The sequence below is a fragment of the Carassius auratus genome, chromosome 4 (genome assembly GCF_003368295.1).
Source record: "Carassius auratus strain Wakin chromosome 4, ASM336829v1, whole genome shotgun sequence".
NCBI lineage: Eukaryota > Metazoa > Chordata > Actinopteri > Cypriniformes > Cyprinidae > Carassius > Carassius auratus.
Genome location: NC_039246.1, coordinates 27,340,978 through 27,356,066, shown reverse-complemented (window position 1 = coordinate 27,356,066; position 15,089 = coordinate 27,340,978). Strand labels below are relative to the sequence as shown.

At 39.8% G+C, this 15,089-nt stretch overlaps 1 protein-coding gene across 1 annotated transcript; it reads right to left on the bottom strand.

Annotated features, from left to right (window-relative positions):
- Positions 1 to 371: 371 nt before the first annotated feature.
- Positions 372 to 12,598, bottom strand: LOC113064646 (mucin-17-like). The gene is made up of 11 exons (XM_026235472.1): positions 8,265 to 12,598; positions 7,975 to 8,130; positions 7,632 to 7,670; positions 7,352 to 7,470; positions 7,127 to 7,274; positions 6,892 to 7,031; positions 5,165 to 5,291; positions 5,050 to 5,085; positions 4,537 to 4,685; positions 2,979 to 3,105; positions 372 to 555 (listed from the first exon to the last, which is right to left on the bottom strand). Exons 1-11 carry the CDS (start codon positions 12,459 to 12,461, stop codon positions 406 to 408), a joined length of 5,388 nt encoding a protein of 1,795 aa, XP_026091257.1. The 5' UTR covers positions 12,462 to 12,598; the 3' UTR covers positions 372 to 405.
- Positions 12,599 to 15,089: the final 2,491 nt, after the last annotated feature.

The following is a 15,089-nucleotide window of genomic DNA, read 5'->3' as shown; positions in this document are numbered from 1 at the left end:
TGTTACACACAGCATTATGGGTAATGTAGTTTTCCACCACAAATTCAGCCGTTATATGCTGTCAATTTAGTTTTATGTTTTGTTCTGTTTTTGTTTTTGACACAAAAAAAATAACTTTTAAGTTCACAATTATGTCTTTTTCCTCACAATCCCACAATGCTTCATGGGAGTGAATTTGCTCTCAGTTACTCTCTGATTGGTGGAATTTTCTCATATAGCATCATGGGTAATGTAGTTTTTTGGCACAAATTCAGCCATTAAATTTGATATGCAAACTGGTGGTTTAAACAGAAACAGGCACCATCGATTAACAATCCTGCAGCTCTTTAATGGTTTATAAGTTATTAAAAACCAAATTCTCCATGGTGTGTTTTTACGTCTGGTCTCTGTAATGAGGAAAGTGACTCACACTCCGGCCAGGACCTCGATGGAGCGCGTCTGCGGGCCGTAGCGTGTGTTCATGGCGTTATCCATCGGCTCCAGGAGGTCCATGCAGACGCCGCGCTCTGAGAAGTCCGGCTCACTAAACATCTTCATATGAGGGGAGGAGAAATCCTGAAAAACAAAGCATTTCACAGCCTTTAGTTGCATTAGCAGTTGGCATGTGTTCGGCGCTGGCTCTGGTTCGGTAATTTCCTGCTATTGTGTGTCCATAGCTCATAAACACCGCAGGTATACGCTGATGGAGGTTGTGTAACGCGTTTGGCTGTTTACTATTTGTAGTAATAATGACTGATGGAGATCAAGAGATGTGTAAAAATTTCTGAACTGATCCTAAATCAGTAACTCAGTTTGGGGTTCACCTGACCCCGATCACAGGTGTGTTTCTTAGACATGTTTACACAGCATGTGTTTATGAGTTCAACAGCTGGACAGAGCAGAACAGAGCAGAGCACTCAGTGTTTTAATGGCTGCACACACCGGTGCTTTAAATGGGAAGTCAGAATTTCCTATTTACATTCATGCATTTAGCAGAACGCTTACAAAGTGACTTACAAAACAGGAACAATTCCACAAACTGGGGTTTGTTAGCTGATGAACAGCTATTATTAATTAACTCATATAAAAATAAATTAAACTAAAATTTGCTTTAAATTTAAAACACTTAAATTAAAATGCGATAAAATAATTATCTGCATTAGTTAATTAATGCATTAATAACTTGTTAACATTGCCCCAGTCATAATATTATATATATATATATATAATATATATATATATATATATATAAATATAAATATATATATAAATATATATATATACACATACACATAATATAATATAAACATTACATAAATGTATATATTACTTTATATTTTATTAGTTTTTGTTAAAGTAAAATACATTTAAGATTAAAATGTTTTAATTTTTTTTAAATGTTTCATTACCTGGTAAATAATGCAAAATTAACTTGGCTTTTACAAAATATGAAGACCAAATTAACTACTAACCTAAAAGTTGTACCTGTTGCAGTTATACCTGTTGTACCAGTTTTACCTGCGCTCACTCAAATCATTAACACATCCCTCCACATTGGTGTTCTTTCATTGTCATTTTGACAAACTCGTATAACTCCACTACTTAAGAACCCACCCCCATCTCTTTTAGAGAACCACAGACTGGTTTTCCTTCCTCCATTTCATTGCCAAAACACTTGAACGAGCTGTGTTCAACCAAGTCTCTTCCTTTCTCACACACAGCAACCTCCTTGACAGCAACCAATCTGGCTTCAGAAGTGGACATTCAGCTGAGACGGCCTTGCTCTCAGTTGTTGAAGCTCTAAGACTGGCAAGAGCAGAATCCAAATCTTCAGTACTTATCCTGCTTGATCTGTCCGCTGCTTTTGACACGGTTAATCACCAGATCCTCCTATCAACCCTACTGGCAAAGAGCATCTCAGGAACCACACTTCAATGGTTTGAGTCTTACCTATCAGATAGGTCCTTCAAAGTATCTTGGAGAGGTGAGGTGTCTAAGCCACAACATCTAACTACTGGGGTGCCTCAGGGCTCGGTTCTTGGACCGCTTCTCTTCTCTGTCTACATGGCATCATTAGGTTCTGTCATTCAGAAACATGGCTTTTCATACCACTGCTATGCTGATGACACTCAACTCTACCTCTCATTCCATCCTGATGATCCGACGGTAGCTATTCACATCTCAGCTTGTCTAACTGACATTTCTTCCTGGATGATGGACCATCACCTTCAGCTTAACCTTGCCAAGACAGAACTGCTTGTGATTCCAGCAAACCCATCGTTCCATCACAATTTCACCATCCAGACTTTCACAGACTCTTTCATTAAGTTCCCTCCGGGTTGAATGACCTGCACAACTCAATCCACATCTTCAAGAAACGTTATCTGACCCTCTAACACTAGCACTCTCTATTCTAATTCTATACTTACAAAAAAAATTGTCCCTTTTAGACTTGCACACAAATTGATTTCTTTAAAAAAATTAAGACTAGCATTTCTAATCTTTTTGTATTCTATCTGTTTTCTTTTTATTTATTAGACAATTAACAAAAAAGTTCTCTAACACTAGCTTGCTCTATTGTTTTTCTATTCTATTAATATAATAATATAAAAACCTGTTATAGCACTTGCATATCATTGTTCTTTTGTTAGTTTTGATTACTTCCATTGTCCTCATTTGTAAGTTGCATTGGATAAAAGCTTCTGCTAAATGATTAAATGTAATTGTAAAATCTCAGGAGGTAGTCCACTAGACAAATCCGGTGAATGATTTACTTTAAAATATTTTCCACTCAGAAATTGCAAATACGTTTCACAAATTATTACAAAGAAACAAAAAGTAACATACTGAATTTAAACATGAAATTTGAAGTAAAAATACATTATCCTTGAGTTTTAAGCTTCAGAACTCATCAAACGCTCTTACAGCTTAAGCACAACATGACTATTCACCCAGCTAGTGAAGCGTGGTGACCGATGGCTAGTAAAGATGAGACTCACCATGAAAACGGGCCGTAGAGAGAGGAGTTGTTCCCCCGTTCCGCCCCAGTCTGTCCAGTCCAAATACTCTCCTTCCTCCAGAACGAACTGCTGCCCCTCGAAACCTTCGTCATCGTATCCCACCCACCTGAGACGAGAAGAGAGTAAAGCATCCAACAGCAGTGTCGGGAGTAACACATTACAAATAACACTACTTGATCAGATTAGTTACAAGAAGTAACTAGTAACATAACGCATTACAAATAATGCTAGTTACGTAATCGGATTACTTTTTCACAGTAACTAGTAACGTAATGCATTACAAGTTATGCTAGTTACGTAATCAGATTACTTGTTACAATTAACTAGTAACAATGCACTACAAGTAATTCAAGTTCCATAATCGGATTACTTTTTTTTTTTACAAGTAACTAGTAATCTAACGCCTTACAAGTAACACTAGTAACATAATCAAATTACTTTTTTACAGTAACCAGTAATGTAACATATTACAAGCAATGCTAGTTATGTAATCAGATTACTTGTTACAATTAACTAGTAACAATGCACTACAAGTAATTCAAGTTACGTAATCAGATTACTTTTTTTACAAGTAACTAGTAATCTAACGCCTTACAAGTAACACTAGTTACATAATCAAATTATTTTTTCACAGTAACTAGTAATGTTACGTATTGCAAGTAATGCTAGTTACGTAATCAGATTATTTTTTTACAGTAACTAGTAACAATGCACTACAAGTAACGCTAGTTATGCAGTCAGCTTACTTTTTACAAGTGACTAGTAATGTAACATTACTAATAACACTAGTTATGTAATCAGATTACTTGCTACAATTAACTAGTAACAATGCAAGTACAAGTTATTCAAGTTACGTAATCAGATTACTTCTTTTTAAAAGTAACTAGTAATATAACGCCTTACAAGTAACGCTAGTTACATAATCAGATTACTTTTTCAAGTAATGAGTTACTTTAAATTCACAAGAAAATATCTGAGATACTTTTTTCAAAAAAGTAATGACAGTTGAGAAAAGAATGCAGAAAATGCTAATTCTTATTCAGTATTTTGTCTTGTTTTAGAGTGCAAGTATCTACAACACCCTTGAAAGGTTTGATTAATTAAAAAATCGAACTGTTATATAATAATATAATATAATACACATGAGAGGTTGCTCTGAAATAAAAACACTGTAAGTTTCAGAGCTCAGAACTAACATTCTTTGATGAAGAAACCATACTAAGATTATAAGCGCAACTCCGGAAATATAAAATAATTAAAAAAAGGCATTTCATGACCTCTTTAAAAGAAACTTTTACTTGAGAAGCAAAATTACTTCAAGACTTGTTTTCTTAAAAAGGGATCAAAATGAAGTGAGTTTATGCTCAAAACAAGAATGAATATCTGCCAATGGCTGAATTTATTTTTCGATCACTTTTTAAGACTTTTCAGTCATTTTGCTCGATAAACAATGTTAGTTGTTTTAAGGACGTTTGAATGTTTGCAATGGAAAACAAGACATAAATACTGAGGATAAACCTCTGGGTTCAGGACTCACAGGCCTCCGAGGATCTTGAGTGATTCCACACAGTTCAGTCCGTGATCGTCCGGGTCGCTCGGGTCTGTTTCTGTCCTGGTGAAGGAGAAGACGTCTCCCTGAACCTCCATGCATCGGCCCTCCAGACCGGCCTTCTCATACAACACGGCCTGAGACACCGAGCCATGAAGAAATCACACTCTGAGTCAGTGTTAACCATTTCTGGTACAAATATCTAGCACTCTTAAATCAGGAAACTAAGTCTTACGAAAAAATGTATCAAAATTAAGTACGTTTAAGTGCAAAACAAGAACAAATATCTGCCAATGGGGTAAATAAACTTGTTTTCCCTTTGAATTCAGTTGATTTTTCTGACTCTGATATTTGTTTTTGTTTTAAGCATAAACACATAAATCTAATGTATTCGTATATATTCAGTCACTGTGCTTCTGCGGTAAATGTATGTTTTCAATATTTGTCCTGTAAGACATGACAAAACATACTGAGGAAGAGAAGTCACTGAAACTCACAAACCTTGACTGCGTTTGGATTCTCGACCTTCAGAGCGCCCTGGAAAACAAGCAGAGTTCTGGTGACACACTGCGTGATGACTGCAGACGGGTGAATAACACTACGGTGTGATTCGTACCATTCTCAAAGGTCTCAGAGAGCCGACCACGGGCGACGGGAAACCCCAGGCCTCCGGGAACGGATACTCTCCGGCCTCCAGAACCGCCAGCAGACCCTGGAAACCTGGATCACTGTAAACCATCCACCTGCAGAGCAGAGACGACAGCTGTCAATCATCCGTCACCTGATCACCTGACCGAGATCACCTTCAGTGGTTTTTATCTACTTCATCTCTCAACAGAATCTACAGAGAGACAGACTACATAAACAAACACAACTGACCTATTCCATTAAATGCTATTTTGACTTAAAACAAACAAATATGAATATGTTGTTCTGTAAATATTCCTGGTTGTTGTTGTTGTGTTCTGCTGCTGTAAATCATTCACCTCCACCCTCCTCAACAATCTGTGATTTTCTCTTTCTATTCCTGCTTACATTCCTGCCATAGCTTTCATCTGCCATTCTGCCCTTTTCCTGATTATTCCTGTCTTTCCTCTGTGTTTTTGTCACACACACACACACACACACACACACACACACACACACACACACACACACACACAAAAACAATATATCTAGAGTTTCCAAGTATTGTGTGTGACTGAAGTGTCTGTATCTGCCACTTTAATAATTATTAGCATGCTATTTTCCTCTTTCTGTCTGTTATAAACACTACTGAGAGCATCAGAATGAGTTTTTGTGCTATAGTCTGAGTGCAGGGTTCTGATATTGTTTATATGGCTCAGCGTGACTAATGCTGTGACTCAAACGCTCTCATGAAGCATAACATACTCATGAATCATCATCAGGAATCCAGTCATTATGTTCTCACAACACGGTCTTTGCACTGTACATACAGTTTAGTACTTAACTCTTGTTCTGTATGTGCACAGTTCAGTTATTTAAGATAATTTAAGTGTGACGACCGCATTCTACAACCGTATTGATTTCAGATAAAATCTGGTACTGGCAACCGCATTTACAGTGTGTACAGAACTGAACTGAATAAATAGTAAATAACATATTTAAATGTGTAATACAAGAAATCACAGGGAAGGAGGTATGTCTTGACCCAGGGTTGCCAGATAATGAGCAGAATAATATTTAAGTATACTTGACTTATAATTAAAAAAAATGTAAATATATCTGAGCTACAGCTACTCTGGAAATCCATGTTTTCATTGTTGTGCATTAGGGGGCGCTATCCCAAAACAACAGATGCTTCCACATGTAATGTCACGAATCAGACAAAAAACAGCATCAAAACTGTGTAACGTTTTGGAATTATACAATTATGACCCATGAAGAGTTAACGACGGCCAAGCATTTTGGGATGCTGTAATTCATTCATAGTCTTTTTTTCTGCCTTTGGTTCTAAATGTTATTTATTTATTTATTCATTTGTTTTTGTTTTTATGAAACTTGCCCACATTCAAGTGTTTACTAAAAATAATGAAGCTAGAATAAAATGCTTTTGTTAACCAGCAAATACCTGGTTCTTTCTTTTGATGTTTGAATGTTCGGATGCCTATTCATTTAACAACATATGTACAAATTAATGCCTAAATAGAGACATAGAGTATTGAAATTGAAAGGTATTGAAAGGTAACTTGCCCAGTTCTCCAAAACAGAAAATGAATCATGATAAATTGTTTGTAAGCACTCAGTAAAGATGTGCAAGTCAAGAGCTTCACATTGACAACACACACCCCAGTAAACGCTCAAGGTCCGAGCAGAACTTACAGGCCACTGTGGACTTTGATGGAGCCGGTGCTCTGAGGACGGTTAAAACTGCCCACTTCCACAGTTTCATCCACAAACTCAGAGCTTCTGCCCATTCCAGCGGGCTCGGTGAACAGCTCTATCCGGGGAGGAGTGTAGTCCTGCAGAAACATACAGGAAAACACAGCAGTCACTCCCATCTCTTTTGACCTTTGGTTATTGTGTTCAAAACAATAATTTCAAGAAGGTCACATACTATGACAGCCAGTCGAATTGAGCCAATGACCACAGGGGCAGATGTTTCTTCACCCTCTTCTGTCCATTGATTGGGCAGTTCTATAACTCCTTCCTCTTCCAGAGGGATGCATCGTCCCTCAAATCCCGGTTTCTCATATAATATCCAGCTACGAGAGGCCAAAATGCACAGTTAAATCTATTCAACTGAAAGGCCCAGTATTTGTTCACCATAGATGCCACTTACCATCCTCTGACCACTTTAACAGATATGACACTGGACAGTTTGATGTGTGTGGAATCAGGTTGATCCCTGTAGAACTCAAAGGACTGACCGCTGAACTGATGGTGCTCAAATATCACAATCTGACGGCCACAAAACGTCAAATTAGGGCCCAAGATGTCACATATTTTTACTTGCATGTTTAAAGCATAAATAAAATCAACTTTGCTCATGTTATGCAAATAGAGCAGGTTTACAGGTATGAAATTCTCTGATAGTTCAAGGGTTTGAAATTCTTGCAAACCTTTCCAGGACGCCGGTGGATTCCGCGAGAAGCTGGAATCTGAAAGACAAAACGCTGTGGTTAAGAGAGTAATGCAGGTTATTGGATTGCAAATGTTTCAGAATATTTAACCAAACAGACAAACTGTCAAAAACATGAGCCAATGATAACCCAAAGATTTTACCCTGTTCAAAGGTTCAACAAGTTGAACAAGTTTTGTTCAACAAACTTCAAATCTCCCACATCGTCATGTACAAATATGGACACGCATGAATAACAAGCTGGCATGCAGAGCTATTGCAGCTATGAACATAATTATATTTAGCATTTACAAAGAAAATACGCATTTGTTATGGACTCATACATTTGGAAGTTTTCGCTGAGGTTTAGCTTGAGGGATCTGAGCCGCTGGAACTGCAGGTGCCGGAGGAATCGTCTCTTCTGGGATCTTCCCTTCAGCTACGTCAACAGCCTTATTCAGATCCACTAGACCAGGAACTGAGGCACTTTCTCTAGCCATCTAACCAGAACACACAAATATACACACACAGAACAACTCTATTGTAAAACATCACTTAGCACTAGCTTAGGATATGAATGTATGCAAGTATGTGTTGTTGCTGTGGTCATTGTGATGAATGAGGGATGGCTGACCAGTGGGTTGATCTTATTTGATGGTTGAGCGTTTTCAGGTTCCTCAGGAAGAAATTTCTCCAGGAAACAAGGCAACATTATGTCATCAAAGCAAGGACATGGTGGAGAAGCATTCACATCTACTGTAGCTGTTTTCAGGGCATCATCAGAACCAGTCTGGGTACAATTGAGAAGCAGTGATTCATTAGTGTCTGTAAACATAGTGACTGTGGGGTCTCTTGAAGTTTTTGTGAGATCAGGTATCATTGCAGGTCCATCATCCTTGATAATTTTAAGATCATCCTGTGAACCAGACTGTATATAACTAGGCGCCAGAGGTGTATTAGCGTCTGTTAACGTGGTGATTGAAGGGTCTAATGAAGTTATTTTCAAGTCAGTTGTCAGTGTAGGTCCATCATCTGTACTGGGTTTCAGTACAACCTGGGAATCAGTCTGGGAACCACTGGGAGGAGTAGAGGCATTAAGGTCAGGTGTCATGGCAAGTCCATCATCCTGGGAAACAGACTGAGTACAACTAGGTGAAGGAGCATTAGTGTCTGTTAACATTGTGATTGGAAGGTCTGCTGAAGTTGTTTTCGAGTCAGGTGCCAGGGTAGGTCCAATATCTTTCATAGGTTTCAGCACAACTTGGGAACTGGTCTGGGAATCACTGGGGGGAGTAGGAACATTAGTGTCTGTAAACATGGTGACTGAAGGGTCTACTGAATTTGCTTTCAAGTCAGGTGCAAGAGTAGGTTCATCTTTCGTAGGAGTCGGTACAACCTGGGAACTAGCTTGGCTACCACTAGAGTCTTTTAATAGAGAGACTGTGTGGTCTCTTGAAGACGTTTTGAGGTCAGGTGTCATGGCAAGCCCAATGTCCGAGCTAGATTTTAGAATAACCTGAGAACCAGACAGTGTATCGTGGCTGTTATTCTTAACTAGGGTTTCCTCTATTGGGACCAATTTGGTTGGTTCTATAGTTGGGGCTAGCTGTAATTCTGGAGGTGCTGTATACCCAGGACCATCGCTGGGTGATAACAGCGCACCTGAAGGACTCTCAGTGGGGCTTAAAAACTCCATTCGTCTTCCTTTACTGGGGCTGCGTAAAACGCTGACGATAGAGCATCTCTCCAAACGAGATTTTGGCTTCAGTTTTTCTGTTGTATTTACATCTGTTCCCTCCACTTTTTCTTCCTCTACCTTTTCAGACCCCTTCCTTGCTCTTTGAAAGATAACGGACCTCGTGAGGATGCTCTCTCGTTTTGGTTTGATCTCTGCGTCCTTGACTTCTGCAGCTTGACTCTTTGATTTTGAACTTGAAGGCAAATCCAAAATGAATTCTCTCCTTCGCCTCAAGCCATACTGGAACTCCTCCGGATCAAAGGGTTTCTCAAAGTGGTCTTCTTTGATGGCAGGCATGGCAAACGGAGGTGCTTGCAGACGATGTTTATTGTGTTTGCGTAGGGGAAGATTGAATGGCATTGCTAGCCTTTTCACATTTGCAATGAAGTCATCTGGGTCAAACTCTCCCGATGTGTTCAGGAGGTTGGTCTCACTCGCAGAGGAGCTCAGCTTGGGATCTGGAATCAACAGCTTCTTCCTTAAAGGACGTTGGTGATCCACATCGAGCCAGCTAGATGGAGAGTCCCTGCTTTGGGAGGAGCTTCCGGGTGCAGCAGGGATTTGTGGAAGGAGAAAGGGTTTGAGGATAAATTCATTTTTTCTTGTGGATGGAGTTGTAGATTTAATGGAGAAGATCTCTTTCGCTGAGACTTCAGGACCCAAGGGCTTTTCTGGTGAAGGTGTGGCCTTGCTACTATCATTGTCTGGTGGTGATATTGTCTTTTCTTTGGATGAAGGAAGTGGAGTTATATTATTTCCATTGATAGAGGTTAGGGGGGAATGGGATGATGTTGGTAGTGGTGTGGTCTTTTCATTTTTAGTAGTGATATCAATGGAGACTGGTGGATTGGTTGAAGATTGTAGAGGTGCAGCATTTTCTTTAGTTGTGGCTTGTGGAGGTGTGGTCTTGTCATTATTTAAGACTGATGGTGGTTTGGTCGCATCATCACCTGAGCCTAATAAAGAGGAGGCAAACTCAATGGTTGATGATGCAGATGGAGTGGTCTTTTCATTATCTGAGCCAGATAATGTGGAGGTTGTCTCAATAGTTGGTCCTGGTATAGGTTTGGCTTTTTCATTGGCTAATGCTGCGGGAGGGGTGTTCTTTTCATTAGCCAGGCCAGTCAAAGTGGAGATTGTATCATTAGTTGAGGCTGGTGGAGGTGTGGTTCTCTCTTTGGAGTCTAATGAAGATGTAGTTTTTTCATTAGTTGAGGTTGGTGAAGGTTTGTTCTTGTCATCATTGGAGCTTAATGTAGCAGAGATTGTCTCAGAGATTGATGCTGGTAGGTGAGCAGTCTTTTTTTGGGAGGTTGTCTTATTGGTTGAGGATTGTGGAGATGTGGTCTCTTCATTAGTTGTCCATTTATTACTTGACTCTATTGTAGCTGTGTTCTTTTCATTAGTTGAGGCTGTTGAAGGCACTGTCTTATCATTAGCTGAGTCAGGTAAAGCGGAGACTGTCTCATTAGTTGAGGCTGGATGAAGTTTGCTTATGTCGTCACTGGAGCTTAATGTAGCAGAGAGTGTCTCAGTGGTTGATGCTGGTGGAGGTGTAGTCTTTTCTTTAGGCGAGGCAGGTAAAGTGGAGGTTGTGCCATTGGTTGAGGCTTGTGGGGATATGGTATTTTCATTAGTTGTCATTTTGCTAGTTGACTCTGATGGAGTTGTGTCCTTTTCATTAGATGAGGCTGGTGGAGGTTTGTTCTTTTCATCACTGGAGGCTAATGAAGTAGATAATGTTTCAATGGTTGATGTTGATGGATATTTGTTCTTGTCATCACCTATACCTAATGAAGTGGAGGGAGACCTAACGGTTAATGAGGCAGATGGTATGGTTTGTACATTATCGGATACTGTGCAAGTTGTCTCAATGGTTGGTGCTGGTAGAGGCGTGGCTGAATCAATGCCTGATGCTGTTGGAGGCGAGGTCAGTTCAGTAGTTGATCCCCTTAGGGGCGTGGTCTGTTCATTTGATGCTTCTGCTGGGGGAGTAGTCTTTTCATTGGCTGATGCTGTTGGAGGTGTGGTTTTTTCATTAGCTGATCCAGTTGGAGGCGTGGTCTGTTCATTAGCTGATGCTGTTGGAGGCGTGGTCTGTTCATTAGCTGATGCTGTTGGAGGCGTGGTCTGTTCATTAGCTGATCCAGTTGGATTGGTGGTCTTTTCGTTAGCTGATCCTGTTGGAGGCGTGGTCTGTTCATTAGCTGATGCTGTTGGAGGCGTGGTCTGTTCATTAGCTGATGCTGTTGGAGGCGTGGTCTGTTCATTAGCTGATGCTGTTGGAGGCGTGGTCTGTTCATTAGCTGATCCTGTTGGAGGCGTGGTCTGTTCATTAGCTGATGCTGTTGGAGGCGTGGTCTGTTCATTAGCTGATGCTGTTGGAGGCGTGGTCTGTTCATTAGCTGATCCTGTTGGAGGCGTGGACTGTTCATTACTTGTGGCAGGCAAAACAGAGATTGTCTCATCAGTTGAGGCTGGTTGAGGTTTGTTTTCATCATCATCGGTGGATGCTGATAGACCTGTAGTATTTTCTTTAGTTGAGGTAGGCAAAGTGGAGGTTTTCTCATTGGTTGAGGCTGGTGGAGATGTGTTTTTTTCGACAGTTGTTGGTTTTTCAAGAGTGGTTATTACATTGGTAGAGGTTGGTGGAAGAGTGGTCTTTTCATTATTAGTTTTTTTATTAGCTGAGTTTGACAAAGTTGTGTTCTCGTTATCACCGAAAGCTTTATCATCTTTTGAGGCTGGTTCAGTGGTGACCTGGCCAGATTGCTCAGTACATGTTTCAGAGGCTTTGGATGACAAGGAAGTGGGCTTCTTTTTTGATATTTCAGATTTATTTTCAAGGCTAGAGCAAAGTGCATTTTCTCCAGACTGTTTAAAAGAGTCAGAAACCTGATCTTCCACCTGCACAGTGTGTATATCTCCATTTATTACAGATGTAATTTCTGTGCCGGTGATTTCACTCCGGGTTTCCTTGGTGCCTCCATTTTTAATATCAGTGCTAGGCTGTTGTAAATCACTTTTATTAGACACTGCCTGTGTTTTCTGTTCTTCTCCGCTCTCTGATTGGTTTTTGTAGGGGTGGCTCATCTCTTTTGAGACCGCCTTCCTCTGTAGAGGGAATTTGAGGTGAAATTATGGCATCCGTATTTTCATTTTGGTCTTTGACCAGTGTAGGGTTTGGTGTTGCCGGTGTCCTACTTGTAGTAGTAGAGTTTTCTTTAGTCTGATCAGACAATTCAGAGTTTAACTCTGTAGTCTGATTCTCTTTACCATCATTGGTTGGCAAAACTGTAGTGTCTTCCTGTCTCACAGCTGAGGTGTTCTTTGATTTACCGTGTTTAGTCGTCTTTGTTGTAATTGCTTCTTCTTCATTCTGCTTGGTTGGCTTTGATGTACTGACTTCAGTACTATTTTGGTTTGTCTTGGATGGTGTTTGTGCTGATTTTGGCTCACTTTCAGAGGTATTTTCAGTTTTTTTCTCAGGTAAGACCAGCGTATCCGTCTCACTCCCTCTGTTTCGCATGGCTTCTCTCCTGGAAGCTGTAGTGCTGTTATTGGCTGGCTCAGAGCAGTCTTTAGCGTTGGCCTCCTTCAAGTCCTCCAGGGACGGTGGTTTCTCTTCTTTTGTCACAGATGGATCTGGTTTCCCTGATTCTCCAAACGATGTGTTTACAATCACGTCTCTGTTCCTCTGCCCCTCTCCTTCTGAGCGCTCATGACCAAGCTGCTTTGCTGTTTTCAGTTTCTCTTCCGTTTTTGAGTCAATCTCTGTCCGCTCTGTCTTCTCTTCATTTAAGCTATGCTGCTTCTCGTCCTTGCTTTTAATTTCTTTAGGAAATTTTGTGTCCGCATGTGGAGAGTCTGATATTTTCTTTGTGCTTTGCATAATTTCTGCTGCTTTCTCCAAACTTGGAGGGACTTTAGGTGTTTTGGTTACGGCCTCCCTAGAAGAGTCGGGTCTTTCTTTATCAGAATACTGCTCTGTGGTCTTTACAATGTCTACAGGAGGTTTGTCTTTGGTGGGGCTCCGCGGATCTTTGCCCCGACGCTTTTTAGATCGTGAGCTGGTCTGGTTTGGTGATTTCACCTCTGGTGTCTCATCAGTAGGTGATGAAACCATTGGCGGAAAATCCAGCTCTTTATTCCCAATGTTTGAGTCACTTGTGCTTTGTGTTGCATTGTGGGATTTGGAGTCTGTTTGATCTATGTTTAAATGAGGTTTGGATTTAACCTTTGGCTCTCCGCTGGTATCTGTCTTTGCTGTAGATTTTTCAAAACGTTCAGATTGTGACATTTCAGCTGTTTTTGAATGTCCTTCACTCAGCGTATGACCAGACGGCAAAGTCAGATTATCTCCCCCCTTCCGTACTGCATTAAAATTCATCGCCCTCTCTTTAACCGTCTGGTTTGGAGGTGCAGAACTGGACCGGGCTCCGGCACGTTCTGTGAAAAGACGACTGGCCACATTTCGAGCTGGAGAAATATCCAGGTGACGCAGGTTTGTGGAGCTGCTGACTGCATTGGTGGCTCCTCTCTCAAACAGACTGATCTTGTCTGCGATTCGGCCTTTAGACTTCACATTGGTGCCATCCGCTCTGTCCTCTGGATATCTGTAAAATAAAGAATAAAGGTCAAAACTGGGTCGAATGTCAAGTTCACACTTTTCACGTTAGCATCTACTCCCTTCATTAGCTTTTGACTCATTATCTTTCCTCTTTCTTTGCTCTTCCTTGTTTGCTATCTTCAGTTCTTTCTCTCTGCTTGAAGCAAGCCATAAATACATTAAGAAAGTCAATTGCCCTTCTTCATTAGCATTCATTGAAAGTGACTAGCATGAACTGCAAGATAAAATTTAAAAAGCTACAAAACAAGATTACTAGCTGATTCCTGATTCTTTGAAGTGAATGAGAGATTACTGTTAAGCTACAAAAAGCAAGAATAGCATAAAAATGCATCATAAAAGTTATGACTCTAGTGCAATCTTCTTAAGTAATATATGCTTGTGTAAGGGGAAAGCTATCAGCAAATAACTTATTATCATAAATGCACTGCCAAAAAAAAACTTCTTACCTTGTATTTGTGTCTTATTTTCTAGTATAAATATCTAAACATTGTTGAATCAAGATGCATGACTTAAGATATTATGTCTCGTTAAAAAAAATGGTCTGCTCCAATTCAAGACCTTTTAATGTGTTTGGTTTGTGGAAGTGTGAGATAAGACTTTTTCAGACCTGTAGAAACCATGCATTAAAAATCACTTGCACTGAATGGAAAAGAAATATCCTTCAAAATATCTCCTCCTGGTTTTTAGATGAACTGTTGCTTTAAGAGCTTCTGGTGCACACTGTAGAAAACATCTAGAAAAACTGGCATTTAACTATGTAAATACTTAATTGTTATGAAAAAGCCTCTTTTATTGTTTGAAGCAGATCAGATAATCTATGACTTTACAGCCCAGAGGAATGACAAACACCTGATAATGACCTGTGAGAGAGCATATTTCACAACATGACGCATGATGTTTAGTCCTGATGATCTTTAAGAAAGATATCCCATGTTCAGATGAAGCACATTCAACAGTTTGCTTTGAAACACTGCAAAAAAAAAAGATTTTCTCTTGTTTTCTAGGATAAATGTCTAAAAATTCTTGAATCAAGATGCAATTTCTTGCTTTAAGAAAAACAAAATCTTTTGTAAGTTCAAACCAAGCAAAAA

Excerpts from the sequence above, each read along its gene's own strand:
- LOC113064646 (XM_026235472.1), bottom strand. The coding sequence starts at position 12,461 with ATGAGCCACCCCTACAAAAACCAATCAGAGAGCGGAGAAGAACAGAAA. Across the intron at positions 8,131-8,264 it reads CAAATAAGATCAACCCACTG|ATGGCTAGAGAAAGTGCCTC; the intron begins GTCAGCCATCCC and ends TGTTCTGGTTAG. Across the intron at positions 5,292-6,891 it reads ATCAAAGTCCACAGTGGCCT|GTGGATGGTTTACAGTGATC; the intron begins GTAAGTTCTGCT and ends TCTGCTCTGCAG.